The sequence below is a fragment of the Perca fluviatilis genome, chromosome 13, assembly GCF_010015445.1.
Source record: "Perca fluviatilis chromosome 13, GENO_Pfluv_1.0, whole genome shotgun sequence".
In the NCBI taxonomy this organism is placed as follows: Eukaryota; Metazoa; Chordata; class Actinopteri; order Perciformes; family Percidae; genus Perca; species Perca fluviatilis.
In genome coordinates this window covers 13,130,163-13,148,027 of record NC_053124.1, presented here as the reverse complement: position 1 = coordinate 13,148,027, position 17,865 = coordinate 13,130,163, and the positions used below count along the sequence as shown (strand labels likewise).

General features: G+C 41.9%; 1 protein-coding gene across 3 annotated transcripts in view; it reads left to right on the top strand.

Moving 5' to 3' along the window:
- The window catches only part of adgrb2 (adhesion G protein-coupled receptor B2), a 292,014-nt gene extending 275,608 nt beyond the window's left edge, over window positions 1–16,406 (top strand). For 2 of the 3 annotated variants that reach the window (XM_039819387.1, XM_039819388.1), the window contains exons 34-35: window positions 418–531; window positions 8,495–9,787. In XM_039819387.1, the coding sequence (XP_039675321.1) occupies window positions 418–531; window positions 8,495–8,851 (471 nt within the window). In that variant the 3' untranslated portion in view covers window positions 8,852–9,787. Of the gene's footprint in view, window positions 1–417; window positions 532–8,494; window positions 9,788–10,987; window positions 11,042–13,128 lie in introns of those variants that run through there. The other variant, XM_039819389.1, reaches the window with a different exon arrangement.
- Window positions 16,407–17,865: the final 1,459 nt, after the last annotated feature.

Below are 17,865 nucleotides of genomic sequence, written 5' to 3'. Positions count from 1 at the left end.
AAATAGCCTCTTACTAGGGTGAGAGTTAAATTCCAGCCCTTCTCTTAGACGTTTAATAAGTTAGACAAATTCTTGAGTTAATGGGAGCGCCAGCTAGCAGGCATCAGTCTGGAACAATAGCATTTCTGTCATTCTGTCATTTTCACCAAATTTTCACTTAAATGAATCCTCCACAGCACTCCTAGTTGCCGAATTCTTGAAGACTGAGGAAGTGGATGATGTATGAGCATGAGCCAGCAATCAATCGATCTGTCGGCGTCCCCTCTCTAACCCCTTTTCACGGCTGGCGTCACTGCAGTCCTTAAGGCTTTTACCCATTCCCGTTCCCCTGCCTGCCCCTATATTGCCCCCTTCCTTTTGCTTTTTTTTGTTTCCATTTGGTTCATTTTTGCTGTCCCTTCCTTTCTTCCCTTCCAGAAAGTGATGCACACTCGCAAAAGACATTCTGAGCTGTACCATGAGCTCAACCACTCGTCCAAGTTCCACACCATAGACAGGTATAGCAGGGACCCAGCCATGTCCACATTCAAGGTAAGACCACTGCCCAAATGCAGGATGGGAACCTGCTGTACCCATGTACCTTCACCCCTTACGCACTTTGTCAAAACCCTAAAACCCCACCCCTTTAACACAAAAAAAACTGATACTGGAAAGCAAATGAAAGCAAACTTCTGCACAGATCAAAATTGCAGTAGCATGCTTCACAGAAGCATGGCTAAATATTATTAGCACTTAAGTGACATTGTTTATTCTTGTAAATGCAGCTTTCAGACAATTGTAGTCATAACAATTTGCAGTGATATACAACATGAGGTACAATTTGAAGAGGGGATTCTTTCTTCCAGCCAAATTGCTGCAATAGAAATGTTTGCTCTAACAAGGGAACTTGAATGTAATGTAATTTTTGATTGCCATTTGATTCACTCACTGTTGTACTTATTGTCACATCCGTGGAGAATTGAACAATAACTACCTCATCAATATAACTTTCAAGGCACATTTTATTCCAGCTTTCTTACTGTAAATATCTTTTTATACTGGCTTTAATTGGCCTGAACTTGCCTTATTAAATACCTGTCAAAACAGTTCACATGAGCTATTAGCTGAGGGACAATCAATCATGGCCCTATCTAAGTTCTGCAAGTTAAGACCTGTGAAACTATTTCTTACTCTTACCAAATCACCTCACTATAATGCATTGCTGAAAACACATTTGTGCCTTTGTCTATGCCTGTGTCACACTGGTAAGTGTGTGTGTGTGTGTGTGTGTGTGTGTGTGTGTGTGTGTGTGTGTGTGTGTGTGTGTGTGTGTGTGTGTGTGTGTGTGTGTGTGTGTGTGTGTGTGTGTGTGTGTGTGTGTGTGTGTGTGTGTGGGCGCGTCTGTGGGCTGCTTGGGTGGGCACCTGTGCGCATGAGACACAGAAGCATCTTTGAATCATTAATAGGCCATTAGCAGCAGACGAAAGAGTTCCTGCTTGCTCTGCACTGACCTTCAGCGGGCCAGTTTCATTACAATATCAACACACACGCACATGCTCGCACTCCCCTCATCTGCGGAGCTTTAGTGCGTAGAGCCATGATGAGTTAGCCAACCTTGATAGGTGTACTTTCCCCTGGCATTGGTGCCATTCTGGTTCACATCTAATTTACACTGCCAGTAGAGGAATAGAGGCCAGCCTGACATCTCTCATATTCCCCATGCCATGTAGCCACACACATACTGTACACACACACACACACACACTCTCACACACACACGCAAACACGCTGCCATTTCCCAATGCCAGACCGGCGGCCTTTTCCTTCCCTATTCATTTAGTCAACGTCTTGATCAAGATTTTCAGAAGCTTTGGCTGACTCCCCATTCATTAATGCCAAGCAAATATTTTATGGAGGAGAAGAAAAATGGCAGGCTGCTTGGAAAGGTATCAGCCATATATTAGAAGTGTGTGGTTCCTAACTGTTGCACTGCAGAATGCTAATGCGCCTCACAGGGTGTGCAGGTGTGCTTTGAGATTATGCCCAAATGTAAAAGAAATGGAAGCCCAGCCACAAATAATATATAGGCTATATTTAAGTTAATTAAGACAAATTGGAACGCATATTTCCTCTGGGTGTCTAGTGACGTCATATAAGTTATGAAATGAAAGGGGCTGCATAGATATGGCTTACTTATCCAAATCCATTATGCTAAAAGTAAGTAGGCAGTTCACTTAACTGTGAATAATTACACAGATAATGCTATCAGTGTTGGGCATTTGACAGGACCCAGCTTGAGTTCTGCTCTGCTGTTGTCAACATCTCACTTTGAGAGTCACCCCCAGACACGGACATGCTGACTATACCGTAATTATGGAGATGAGAAGGGTGTGGGTGTGGGTGTGCGTGTCCGTACACTTGCATATCAGAGTGCCTACATGTGTGGTTGCATGCATCCTCTGTGCCTTGTTGTAGGTAAGAGTGTATGTGTGTGTGTGTGTGTGTGTGTGTGTGTGTGTGTGTGTGTGTGTGTGTGTGTGTGTGTGTGTGTGTGTGTGTGTGTGTGTGTGTGTGTGTGTGTGTGTGTGTGTGTGTGTGTGTGTGTCTGTGTCCTTTTTTTTCCTTTTCGTTTGTGTTTATTGGTTTGAAGAACATACACTGTGTTTAGAAGACAGTTACTGCATGAGTAATGATATAATTGTTTCATAATAACTTTAATAACCTCCTTTCTATGGCATATAACAGACATTGACAGTGATTTCCCCATATACTACATGAATGCTGTGATTAAATAGCAAACATAATTGCATTCACTAGGATATCTTCTCAAGGATGGACACCCAAAGTACTGTGGAAGTTGATACTCTCCCTTAACTTAATATGGCCAATTGACTTAGTCACTTAAGGACCGGCTCTATTGAGCATATCACCTTTTAATGATGAGGTTAGCCAGTTGCAGGCAAAACTAGTAGAAGGAAAATCCTCACTTACCTGTCTAACGATGAGTCTTCTACCTCTGGCAATGATAACTCAAAAACTCATTAACCCTCCTGAGTTTTGCAGGCCTCCCTTTCTCCTTTAAAGTGCCTAAATAGTATTTTAAAACAGACCCTAAACAACTTTTAACCCCTTCTAACCACCGCGGCCGTTGTTCGCCTACCACAGGTCCCCCCTCCCCCACCACCGAGGCACAACACCGAGCCATCACTAGTGCGCAGAACATCCCTCGTTTACAAAGAAAGTCAACGTAAGACATACTAAACCCTGCATAAACCTTGAGCAGTAGAGCCCTCTTAACTCACTCTAAGGCCGATGAGTTGATGCGCTACATGTGAATGTATGTCATAGTTTACCACTGTATGTACTCTATCTGTGTTTCCATGCTGTAAAAATGTACATTTCACATGTAATTGACTGTTCGCTGAACCTCTTCCCCCAATCATAGTTTAGCAACTGTAACTAGGCACGGCAGACCTGTCGAGCTTTAGATTCGTCCACAACTTGAAGTGGTGTGCATGGGGCTGTACTAAGAGCAATACTCAGCATTGAAAGAGCCAAAGGAGTTGTGTCTTTTTGTCTAGCCTCTAGGCATGTAAGGAATGGATTATACAGTATAGTATAGTTTATCTACTCCAAGCTGCAATAAATAGTATGCCCGGCTAACTAGCTTACTACATACATTAACTGAGCGTTACTTAAGGCCAAGAAGCACATCCTTAGTTTGTATGTTTAAAAGTTTAATTTAAAAAAAAAAAACTGTTCACTATAGCACACCAGTTGTGTAGTATTGTCCCACTGTGTGGAAGCTAGTTCTGGAAGCAATAGCGGAGTTTAGGCTAATGATGGAGATGGAGCTTCGTCTTTCAGCACAATATCATGCATATAGCCATCAGTTGCTTATTTAAGACCCTTCTTCTCGCTTAAAAAGTGAGCTGAAAACATAGAACATTTTAAGTTTTCAACCAACTCATGGAGCTAACATTAACACTAGTATGATTAACTAGCTATAGCTGATAAAATACGAAGACCGAACAGACACTGAAAGACCGAAGAAATTGACAGTTGCCAGCTGAAAATGAGAAACCTGCTTACGTCTAACCACCTTTTCAAGAATTAATAATCATTTTGATGGTAAATCTGCCACCGTTGTCATGGTAAACTGCATATTTGCCTTGTGAGAATGGAAAGCTTGACAGATCTAGCAACAGTAACTAAGGGGGGGGTGGGGTTAAGCGAACAGTCAATTTAGAGTAATGTACTCTATACTTATAGCATTACCTGCTAAAGTAAATGTTTCACGCCTATTTCAAGACTATAATTATTCATAGTTGGTCAGACAGACAGTGTCAAAACTATAAGCTCACTCCATGTAGCTGCTCATCTACTACCAGCGCTGTCTCATAATGAAGTGACTGTATTTAATGAGCCTAAATATTAGATGGTCTCCTAGTGGTGTGGTGGTGTAACAGTTCAGTGCATCACAGCTTGTACCCCCTGTGCTTCTGCATTCATTTAATGAATGCTAATTTCCCTTCCCCCATCAACTCCCATACAAATCCATACTGAAATATATGATCTGGAATCACTATAACCAGAGAGATTGATTTGTAAGGTGGTCTGATGCGGCACTGGATTTATCTACCATGACATAAATTTTTCAAATCGCATTTTGTTATTGTTTAGCTCTTTTGAGCATTTATGTGGCGCCACTGTGTGGTGTGACAATCCATACATTCATTGTTCCTATTTCAGTGCCTGAATTAAACCTTATGACCCAAACACCATAAATCAGTTCATAAAGATAATGACCCATCCAAACCGCTTTATAATCACCTCATAAACCATGATACTCTGTCCATAAACTAGCTCATTGGCACTAAAAAAGGGCCAAACATGATGCACTTTGTATGGGTGATGGTGAGAGAAATATCACAAAGGATTATAGGGTCAGAAGAGATCTGATCCATTTTACTTCTCTGGAAAGGTAGGATCTTTGTTCAGGAGATGAGTGGATATCAGAAAATGTCCCACACACAAACTTTTTTTTTCATCTTATCCAATTTTCTGTTCAAGTGAAGTAGGCTTAAAGTGGTCTTGGGCATTACATGTGCCATCTCAGATATAATCTCTTGATTTCCGCTGTGCTTGTCTTTCCTTGTCACTCCAAACCACTTTTCACAACTGTTGTTGACTCTATATTGCCCTGTAAACAGTTATCCCTTTTATGTTACCACACTGATAGCTAGAGGCTGTTAATAGATAACTTAAAGGTCCAATGTGTAGGAATTTCTCCCATCTAGCGTTGAGATCATATATTGCAATCAACTCTCTCACACCACGCAGTTCAAAGTACGTATTACAGCTACGGTAGCCTTCACGCTTCAAAAAGCTGGTCTCTTGCTCTTTTCAATATCCTTTTTCTTTTTCTGGGTGAAGAAGAAGACTCCTGTTCCTGAAATTTGGATTTTGAATATGTGTGGTCCTCCATGTTTCCTTCTTCAAACTTGCCGGGGCCGGGAAGCTACGATACCCATTAGCAGCATTAGCAGCACCTGTGACCTTATCATGTGACAGCGAAAGCACGAAAGGCGGCGCAGTATGTCCTGTATGTCCCTTACCGGCTAACGTATTTCAAGATGGCGCATGAATATGGAGCGTCTACCCCCAGTTCATGCAAATGTAAAATTACAAGGCAAAAGGAATACTTAGAATTGATGTAAATATTAATGGAAAAGGACAAGTTTGTGAACGGGCAACACAGATTTTGATAATGAACAACTAAACACGTTACACACTGGACCTTTAAGTATTACTATAGATAGATAATAGATGGAAAAGAGGGGGAAAGATGTGACCGGAAAGAAGGCGGGAGGCAGACACTATATTACAAGACTCCCCATTAACCTTAATGTTGAAAATCACCTTGTCTGTTTTTTCTATTAGGCTGCTGAGGTTAACGGAGCCATTCCTGTAGTCTGAAAATACATGTACATGTCTCTCTCTGTTACATATTCTGTTTTTAAGAAGAAGAAAAAACAAATGCGCGACCTTTAAAATCTACTCTGCGGAATGGCTTAGCCTACTGATAAACTATCACTAACAAAGGTCAGTTGCATGCTGTGACACACACATACATTTCTCCTGCCAGTTTCAGACATCCGTGCGCATTTTAACGCAGTAAGATGCATAGCAACTCTTACGCATTCAAAATTGTGCCTAGTTACAGAGGCTAATGTTGATCGATTGTAGATTCTTTGCTATTATTTTTGCTTTGTTGACATCATGACAACAGCTTCTGACTTTGACTCAAGTGTTTTGGTATAGATACAGTTGCCCCCATACAAGAATATATTTAGAGGTAACACTTGTATTATACTCTATCAAAGTGGATAGAAAGTGGTCTTTGCAAATGATGAAAACAAATCCTGCTCTGTTTTAAGTACAGTGGATGCTCAGGCAGGGGCCATATGTTTAGCAGAGAGATGGAGTCCATTTTCATTGGGTCTCTCATGATGGAGACAGGAGACAAATGGAGTCAGTGGGGTTACTGAGAGACCGAGTGGATGAAGTGTTTATGTAACACAGTATGCATTAGAAATACTGTGCGCGCTAATGTTTAGATTAAGAACAGTGTCTTGGCCTCGGCCAGTATGGAGTGTCGTTTTCTATCCTCTCCGCAGGGTTCAGAAGGTCATAACACAAATGTGCATGCGGTGCCGAGTGAAGTGTTGTGCCTCTATGTGTGTAGGATGGACGGTGTGTGTTTGTGAGAGAGAGATAGTTTGCACTGCGTAATGGCCTGGCTGATGCATTTTTTAGCTCTCAAATGGGATATATTTCTATCCCGTCGTCTGCTGTGTTCTTGATTAAATGAAGCATGCTTGGCTTCCCTCTCCAGATAGAGAGCAAGGAGTTGTGCTCAACGCAGTGGGATGGAGAAAAAGACAAAGGAAACAAGTGCTCTACTTTGTTGTGATTTCACTCATGCTAGATCAGAGCGGGGACAGCAAGAAAAAGTTTCCGATTATGAAAGATGTATTTGCAATTCAATCTAAATGGCTGGCTGTAGGCGTTTGTTTGAATTCTATGATGAAATCCTATCTATGAGGCTACATATGGAAATACATTATGATATATTCTAAAAGGGTTCTTCCATTAACCTGCCCCATAAAAGAAAGGTGAGACCTGAGATGCTTTCTTTAAGCATCCACAGTTAACATTAGTGGCTGTTATTGATATTCCAGCATGTTTTTAGGCCACTGAATGGAATTGTAGCCAAGGTAGTGTGTATGCTTTGAGGATGTCTCATGTGAAATGAAGATGTATAATTTTAAATGACTCCATTTATTGTTGATTCAGTGAGGGCAATTTGCCTGCACTTGCAGACCCTGTAGGTCTTGATAGTCAATTTTCTGGCATTAAGCTGAGGGGCTTCAATTTCACATTTCAGCAATAAAGCAAGTCCTCCCCTCTTCTTCCTCTTCATATCTCATTCTCCCCTCTATTCATCCTCACGGCCTGACATTTTCTCTCCTGCCGTCTCCCATCGTTTTCTCATTTCTCCCTCTAAACTCAGCCCTCGTGGCACGTTTGAGGCATTAATTGAATAATTAATTCCTCTCATTAGCTTGTTTTTAATTATTTCCTTGCCCCCTTCTCTTTGCCGAGTATAAACTCATCAACTGTTTTCATCCTTCCACACAAATTGCCCATGAAAACTGAGGGCTGGCGGAGTGTAGCTTCAGCACACTGGCTCTATCAGTGGCTCTTAATGAGGGGACGGTTTGCCCAGGCGGAACAAGCCTAACACTGGCTTCGTGCACCAAGAGGCACAATACTAATTTAGCTCATTTAGTGTCCTTGGGCCAATTAAAGGGAGGTGAAAAGGGCCGGATCGCTAGCTGGAACTGTTTTCACTATAGGAGCACTGGCCTTGGATTGCATTGCGCTGCATTGCACAGGCCCAGACACTCTGTGTCTGATTGCTCATTTGTTTGCAATGTTTTGCACTAATGGAATTTATTTGCCCTACATTCTCCAGATTTGGGTCCTTTGAAAGGCCTTATTATTTGTGACACAGATTTCTTCCCAGCTAGGGGGTAAATGGTCCTAAAGACTGCTATGCCCCGTTAGTCTATTTCTGTGCCCCCTGATAAATTATGCCAGCGTTGAATAGGCAATTTTGGATCATTATCTTGATGATATAATGAAATAAACACACATAAAAACCTTGAAATAGTCCAGTTCTGGTTCAATGACCCAAAGCCCACTGACAGCTGCGACACTACAGTCACGTTCTGGTATCCACTCAGTCTACTCTTGCGTTGTTTGATGTTTCTTTCATTTTCCTCATGTATAAATGTGATTTAAGTTTGTTTCACGTGAGCCTCACACTCAGTGTATGTCTTTTCTTTGCCTTACTGCCACATTTTATTGATTTGTTTTTTTGTTTCCTGTTTTATGTCCTTTGTTGGCTGACTGGGCCTTGTGTTGCATGCTTGTTGTCATGTCCCAGTTTGAATGTAGCCAGACTGTCAGCAGAACCATGGGCATCCAAGTCAACGAAGGTAAAGTTAACCCACTTACCCACAAGCACCTGTCCTCTCCCATCATCTCCCAAAGACAGCTTGCCACATTGCTCACCCACATCCAGACACAATTTCCATTCCATGGTCCAAATGAGGGGAATCTGAGTGGCAGAGAGTGGGCCTCATCCACCAACAGTGTAGCAGAGGCTTCTTCGTTAGATGTTTGTGCAGTAGCATCTTTTTCTAGTATATGTGCTATCCCAACAAACACCCCTTCACTTAGCGGTGTCATGCTTGCAACTTGTACGTTGTGTAGCTTGCCTGAAACTTTAAGTGTTGGGTGATTCGGCAAGGATTTTTTAACTTTCGACTGTCACAGCTTTAACCAGTGATGGACATTGTATTTGGGGGTCACATTAGCTCCATTTGCCCCTGCTGTGCATTCAAAAGTATAGTTTAAATGTATTATTATTATTATTATTTAAAGTAAAATAATAATTACTTTACCTTACCCCTATGATTCCTCTTTAAAAAGTTTAGGTACAGTATCAGTGAATGAAATTCCTTAATGCCGCTTCCATGCAAACACTGATGGTGCACAAACGGTGCTTTTAGCGGTTAATTATTTGAATCACATTTGATGCTTTGAATGCTGATAGAGCAGAAATATAAAGGCACTTATTATGGTGATTACAACTCACCAGAAAAAAAGTCTGTCAGCCATAAATTCAGCCTATAACAGATGAATGACCAGTCGCCCAACCCTGACATTTGTGGCTTTCTGCATGTTTTTGGACACGACAGAGGAAATAAAAAAGCAAATAAAAGAGAGAAAAAAGATGAAATAATGACAAGGAAAGCAGAGAGAGAAAGATAAATAATATCTATTGATAAATAAACCCAGATTAGTTTAATTGAAGATCTACATCTGTTTTCATCAGTTAAATCTTTAACAATGCCTTATATTGTGGGATACTGATGGATATCTGTGGGCAAAAACTTTGATTTCATTTCCCAAAACAATGTGGCTGAGGTCTAATTCTTAAATCTCTTCCTCATCATCCTCCTGATCTAACAACAGGGGAGGGAGGTGTGTGTGGAGCCAAGAGTCCTCTGTAGCTTCGTATTGTACTATACCCTAAGCCCGCCCACTTTTTAGCGGTCCAGTTGAATGCAAAGGATTTGATTTAAATCCCTCTTGTACCTAGCCTGGGAAAACCCTGACAAACCTTCTGAAAATTTGAGATTTGCTCTGCAAGTCAGTCTGGCCAAGAGCCCATTCAAGCCCATTTCCAATTTTTCCAAACCGAGGCACCAATCACAACCGTTGAAGCGGGCTTTACGCGATGACGATAGCGCAGCGACAGCAAGCAGCTTTTTGTTTACATTCAACGTGACGGCCACTGAAGCACAGCAACCCGTTGATGCCGCTGTAGCTGCTACGTCACCCAGATCGTTGGTCTGATTGGTTGAAGGACTATCCAATTGCGCCCAGCGGCATTTGAGCGGCGTCCTTTGGTGACGCCCCTTTGGACATGGGCTGTGAATGAACCTTGCCCAGACCCACTCTGTTACAACAAAGAAGGGTCTGGTGTCAACCAGGCTATCTTGTACCTGTACACCTCTGAAATATTCGTTTCACTGGTTAATAATACGTCCACGCTCTCATTTTACCGGGACTTTAAAGACGAAGAAGAAAAAAAAAGACAGGGAACATAAAAAACCCAGATAGAAAACACTGCAGGGGTACAGCAGGGGGGAGTAAGGTTTATGTGTTTAAGCCAGAGGCGGAACATACAGAGTCAGCAATGTCCACTTTATAGTCTGGCTTTAACTATTTTATGTGTTGTGTTAACACACACAGTATAAAATCAATAATGCAGATAGTGTAGATAGCATTTCCATGCACTAGATAACCAGATTCGTTATCCACTTTCAACATTATTTAGAAAACATAAGCTCCAAAGCCTCTAGCACTGCACAGCAGATTCACGGTTACAGCTTTTAGAATCAGATTACTCTACGCCCACATGCCATCCTTTCTTTTATCCCCATAGTAGTTGTAGTTGCTATTAGTGGTGTGTAGCGTGTAGAGTCCTTTAGTCACTCTGTCCTTGCTTTGTCACTTTTTCTCTAAGCTTTGACAGGTTAGGACGGTAAAAACACTGCCTGTTCCAACACGGTTGGATTATGTGTGCATATTCTGTTCATGAGTGCATGTTTTGAGTGTGTACACGTTACATTTTGTCACAAGAGAGCTGGTGAGCGGGATTGAGAGATGGAGTGAAGGAGAAGGGGTAAGATGTAAAGCACAAAGCAACAACTGCCTGTTCACCTGCTGAAGGTGTCGGAACAATGCTATTGTTTCAGGGCAGAGTTGTCAGTGACTACGATTCCCCCCCCACCCCTTCTGCTCTCTTTCTTTTTCTCTCCCTTGTCACCCCCTTCCTCTTCTTCTCCCTACCATTTCATCACCACAGAGGGAAAAGCGATGGAGCATTTCGTCTGCCGGAGGTGAAAAGAACTCGTCGAGTGTAAGTAGAGGGGTTTCTGGCAGAGAGAGAGGGCGAAAGAGAGGGATGAGATGGGGCTTTGGGGCAAGGAGGGAATGAAGGCAAGGCAGAGATGGCAAAAGGGAATGGATAGACACGCAGTTGCAGCACAATCACGTTAGCCTAGTCTCCCAGGGATGAAGTTGGGCTTAACTGCAACATTACCCACACTCCTGCATTACAAAATGTTCCTTCGCCAGCATTTAGCATGCAAATTGGCTCCCAGATTATGCCTTTTGTATTCATTTTACCGACTGTCAGGCTGTGACGCAGGGAGAATGATAATCAGGCAGATATTGCCCCCTAGCGCTCCGGCGACGACCATCACACTGCAAGGGGGGGAGGGAGTGCTGTGTTACTGCAGATCAATGACACTTGTGTGTGTGTGTGTGTGTGTGTGTGTGTGTGTGTGTGTGTGTGTGTGTGAAGAGATAGACAGGGATTGAGGGTGTAAATAGCTCAAAGTGAATTACATCTGAGTACTTTATAAGAGTTGGGGGCGATGAAGGGACGGTGGGATTGTGGAAAAAGAAAACAAAATGAAAGGAGATATCTGAGTTGCAGAGAGATAGAGATGAAGAGCACATACAGTAGTGCTCTCTCGAATGGATTATGCATATAGGAATAGGCACATAGAGCGCTCATTGTAGGATGTGTTGCAATGCAAGATATACTCTGTGAATATTCAGCTCCATGAAGACCAAAAAGCTCTGCTGCAGCTAGGTCCATCATGTCAGCGAAAAGCACCACAAGTAGTCGGTCTTGTTTTAGTTTTTTTGTCTTTGTGTGTTTCACTCCACCAAGAGTCATCTGGGCCAGCGATCCCTCATGGTTTTCCCAGCTCGTATCTGCTAAATCTTTATCTCGGCGAGATAACGAGTCTGATTTGAATAATGGCCCATATCTGATGCATAATGTTACCTCTAATTCCATTTTAGCTAATCCCCCAACATGTATTTTGCATGCATGGTGGGCACATCAGTGGACCACATGCACATCCATCCTGGAAGGTTTCATCATCAGATCCTTTTATCAGTCTAAAAAGTCACTGATTGGTAGAGGTGGGAGATAAAGAAGACAGGTATCATAGTAATTGTTTTTGATGATAGAAAAATAGAAAGGTGCCTTAAACTACAGATATATGTGTTCCTGCTTTTCACTGTTTGTGAGATTAAATCACTTCTAAGAAATGGCTGTGTGTGTGTGTGTGTGTGTGTGTGTGTGTGTGTGTGTGTGTGTGTGTGTGTGTGTGTGTGTGTGTGTGTGTGTGTGTGTGTGTGTGTGTGTGTGTGTGTGTGTGTGTGTGTTTTGCAAAGGTTAGGGATGAAATTTAGCTTCTGTTAGTGCATATTGTATGTCCAAATATTTATACTGGCCAAGGCAATGGTTTCCAGGTACTTCATTTAAAGGACAATTTCATCTTTTTACAATTTGGGTCTTCTTTTTTACTTTTGCTAATGCTCTCCTCACCAAATTCAATTGATGACATTTTTGCTGCAAAGTCTGACATGGCAAGAAACACTTGGTGGTCAGATGATTAGACATTTTGGAAAAAAACAATTTTGTTCATTTATTGAATTCACTTCATTTGGAGATAGAAGCAAAAGTAAGTGCACCCAGAATGCCTCTAAAAGCCAGCTGTGTGAAATCTGATGAATTGCCTCAAGTGATGTCACTCGAGGCAGTGTCCGTAAGGGCTGAAGACTTCAGAAATTGAAAATGAAAAAAACTCTTAGGGTGTGGAGTTAGAAAGAAGTGAGATTACCAGATGTCAGTTTTTTAAGGTAATCATTTTGCTATTCGTCTTTATTTTATTTTTAAATAAGTAAGTAATAAATAATTTGGTTAATCTAACTTCTCGTATTTTCTTGCCCTGCCAGACAACCCTTCAGTGATGCATGCAGATACAGAACAAAATAAGATCCAGTTTGTATGAAACCAGAATGTCCCTTTAACTTAGATTTTGTATCTTTTTTTTCTTTTCTTTTTTTCTACATCCACGTGGTGCCTTCATATGCATCTTATTTTTCCTTATATGGCCCTTTTTCCTTGTCTTCTTTCTGCATCAGGACAAGTCCACCCCGGAGGACCAGAGCTCCTGGGACAGCTTCAAGAACATGACCCCCGAGCTGTCCATCGTGCCTGGGGAGCAAAAGGACCGGATGGAGCTGCACAATAAGAACTGGGACTCCTCCTCAGCTAACACGCCTGACTCGTCCGAGGGAGACTTCCAGACTGAAGTGTGAAGACACACACACACACACACGCATACACACACACTCCACTGAATACACCCACGCTCATTGCCGAGGCGAACTTCTGAAAAGCTATACATACTGTAAGTACATGATTTCTCGCAAAGATCTCACACACACTGCTCCCCGTCTCCTGCAATGTGCTCCTGTTGGATCCCATACTGTATTTGTTTACTGCTGCTGAGGACAGACACGGAAAGAAGACTGTTCTAAACTATATTTTCGCAAAGACTATTGAAAAGAAAGAACAGGGGCTTGATATGTCTGGGACTGAAGAAATTTTTTAAATGAACTTAAAAACTTATGAAAAACATATTTCTGAGAAAAAAAAATGTCTTGATTTTATTCTGGAGAAAAAAGAAAATCTCTTTCAATTGTTTTGATGATTTGGGGAGGGGGGGAAGAAAAAGAATATTTCTGCACCATTGAGTTCTTTTCATAGCAAGGGGGGGGAAATCTCACTGAGGTTTCTCACACCGGTAGCCCCCCTAGGCACCCTGCTTTCATTTATTTCTTTTTCCCTTCTAATGGATGACGGAAGCATTTGATCTCTCATTCTTTCCTTTTTTATTTAAAGTTTTTTTTTCTTGTCATTTTGGACGGATAGGGGATGGGGGACGGGGGAAGAGCTGCTCATTGAAATGTGCCATCCTCACTGCTTTTTTCAGGTTCCAGTTCAACAATCCCATCCATCCATTCCTCTCACATCCTCTGTGTCAACACTGTATTCCCCCTTATTTGTGTATTTTCTATGGTTTAGTTTAAAAAAAAAAATGTCCTCCTCTATGGTTTGAAACTTTTAATGAAAAAAATAATACGATTGAAACAACTGTTCAAGAAGAATTGATTTTCAAACTGGTTTGATTTCTGCTTCAGCTGCCTTTTTTTCATTTTTTTCATTTCCTGTGAGAATTAACCCATGTGGAACTTCAAAAACAGATTCAGGACACACACACACACAGCACATAAATGTGAGCTTACTTTCTGAGGTAATGTGTGCCGCATGCTATCCACCCACGAGGGAAAAGGATAGTGATCGTCATGCAGATTCTTGCATATCCTTCTTTTTTTTCTCCCAGTGCTTGGAGATAAAAGCCTTTAAAGATTGCAGCATCTGAATCTATTTCAGCCATCACCAATCACAATGAAAAAGAGAATATCTCAGTAATTGTCGACCCAAATGGAATCTGTGCGAACTCTGTTTAGCATCTCTCAAAAAAGTACTCATATGCCGCCGAGTGAAATATAAATCGGTTTAGCGGCTGCTTGCTCTTCTCCTGTAACTGAGGGAATATTGTTAGCTTCACATGACCTAAGGAGGTCTTTCAAGCCAATATGTCAAACTAGATACAACCTGAGCCGAATTGTCTTCTTTTCCCAAGAACCCCATCATGCATTTAAAGATAAACATGCCTTCCTTTGCTTTTGTCTATTGGCTCCTTCTCATCTCCCCTTCTCCTGCTGCCCACCCAGCGTCGTGCTACAATAAGGCATGAAATCTTAATGTTAGCAGTGAAGCCAGATGTTTAATTTCTTCTTCTCATGGATCCCTGTCAGTGTGATTGTATACTGTACTTATGAGCACAGCAGAAAGAGAGTGAAATAGAAAGTCAGAGATGGAGTCAAAGAGGTTATGATGCTACAAGGTGGCAAACTGAAGAGGAAAACGGCAAAACAAAAGAAAAGCCAGTGGTGATGCTACCGGCATGACATTCTAGATCCGTACTTCTGTCGCTACAAGAGGACAACCATTTTCCTGCTGTTGCTACGTAAGCACATCAGTCCTCCGCACACCGACAGAGAGAACGGGTCAGAGTCCAGGATGAATTCAATAGATGGCTCTATGACTTTTCTGTCTATGTCCAAAGCGGCTCCCATTAATCTAACAGTTTGTAGAAAGAGGTGAGAGACAATTTAGGGAGAAAAGAGAAAATTGTAGCCACGGGGAAAAAGATCCGAAAAATATGTAATGAGAAGCTAGAGGCAGGCAAAGATGCAGATTAAGAAGGGGAGTGCTCAAAACAGTAATTATCCGGGGGATGGCGATTTGTCCTGACATTTTCCAATTCAGCCCTCAAACCATCTGTTTAAAGATCCCTAATGTGGTAGTAGAGCGGCACGGCGCAGATGGTGAGACGAGTGCGGCCTTTCTAACCTTTCAAGCTAATCAGCTGATAGGCGAACCTACACCCTGCTCACTCTCAGAGGAGCCAGATAGGACAGACAGGTTACAGAGCGAAGGTCACATTCACTTCACCTTCCGTGAAGCTGGGGATCCAGATCTACTCTACAGTGTGTCCAAACGTGGAAAAAAAAGCCCGTCCGAGTACAATGGGTGTTAATCTATAGCAGAGCAAAACATCTGTCTCAGGGGAAACAGATTTGACCTTTACACAGACACCCTAGGTTTTTCATTTATAAAAGTGGACATTTTAGAGAGAATGCTCAACATGAGTTCTCTACAAAGCCTTGTTCCGATGATAACCTATTAAATGGGATTTAAAGAAAGACAGAGAAAGTAATGTGAATGTTTGAGATTTTGTTACTTACCTCTTCAGTTGGTGAGCTTTTCCTTATTTTGAACAGTATGATGAGGGCTGGACTTTAAGTTTTCATCTTCAGGAACGGTAAGTGAGATGCTGCTTGATTGATTGGGATTGAGAGTGAGATGTCTGACCGATCAACACAACTAAGGATCATCTTACAATTTTACACTTGTCTTTTCTATGATAAACTCTGGTTATGATGTGAATGCTAACATATGAAGTTGATGGTAAGAGTATGTTAGTATGGCATGTTGTGATCCTTTAAAAAAAAAAAAAAAGAAAATCAGGGCAAGCCACTTTACAAGTTAAGGTGGATGCCAGCTCTAAACCCTACTATGCTCACCTTCACCTCCTCCCTTCAGCCTTTCGATGCTTAGGTGTTAACCCACTGCTACAACCATCCAACATTCCAGTTGATTTATTACTGAAACCCCTCCCTTTCCTTTCTGTCTCTCATTTTTGTTCTTTTTATACATACGATTGTACAAAGTAGTCCTCTAATGTTTTCATAGTGTCTTTTTATATGAAAATAAATTTTCAAATATATCTCAGTGTCTCATATGTGCATACGCGCTGCTTCAAGGGCATCTGTGGATGAGAACAACTAGGCTCTTCCTTGATTTGCAGTGTACTCGCAATCCCATGTTTTCATAATATCACTCAGGGTGTTGAGCATTACCCAGAAGCATTGAAGCTTAACTGTGACCAATCAGAGGCCCTGCTGGTCTGTCTGAAAATGTAAGAGGAACAGTTCTGTGGGTTTGAAGTCATGTTGCACTGGAATAACCAAGGGGTGGAATGTCAACTCAAAGTGATTATTTCATAAAAAATGTATTAACTTTGAGCAATATTTATGCTAATAACAATCCTCTTCCAAAGTGGATTTTCCCCAAAATGGTTTTGTTATGTAACATGGAAAAAACTAGTCGCAGTGGACAGGCTTTGATAGTCCAGTCAGCGCTGCTGGAATGAAGGAACAAGAGGCAAGAGATAACACCATGTGCATGCCTTAGTCACTCCACATTTGCCCTCCAAAGGGGCTTATGGGTAATTAAGTGTGGATGAGTCTGCCCGTGGAGCTGCCATCACTTACCCTGTAGTAAGGCCACAAACTGGAACTTTCCCAAGGGAGTGAGAGGGATGAGAGAGAGGTCAAAGGAGAGGGAAAATAGAAAAGCCAGCCCCAAGCAAAAATGCATGGTGACAGAGAGAAGGCAAGGAGGTGGCTATTCACATTACCGCTGGCAGTAGAGTCACAGTGATTAGAGTGGCTCCTGGTTATTTTTCCCTGAGGTTTTTGGTTAATTAAGTGTGGTACTGGTGTGTCACCAGTGACCTAAGGAGAGAACCTGCTGACACATAATATAGGGAGACAAAGTGAACAGTGGACAGTCATAAGTTGGTGGTGGAAGAGATAACACATTTCAGCTTGACTGAGGCTGTGTCCACCAGGGATCTCTGTTAGTGCTGCATTTTGCTTTATTTACAATAAAGACAGGGCACGCTATTGAGTGTTCCTGACAGCGCTGGGAGGAAAGCATGTTTTAGTGCCCAGAACAGCAAGTCCTGAAAGTTTAATATCGCGGAGTCGATCACAAGAGCAATGCAAAGAGTTCCACTGTGGCTTTAATAGTGACACAGCAGGAAGATGAAGCATTCAACTTCCCATGCATAGTCAAACTGATGAGATTCTTTTTTCTGTGTGTGTGTGTGTGTGTGTGTGTGTGTGTGTTGTGGCTACATATTCTGTAAAAAGCAGTTATTGTTGTAATGTTTTGTCTTGTTATTCCCAGGGATCACTGCACAGAAGGCTCGCCAGTACTGTGATGTCACCCCCTAAACAAACAGACAATATCAACTAAGGTACATCCTGCATCATTACCTAATCATGTGACCTTGTCTTGCACAGTTCCCCTGGGTCTAAATCTAAAGACCTTTATTGTTTATATTGCACCTCACATGGTGCATATTTCAACATAAAGCTGTGTTTTTCATAATGCTATCA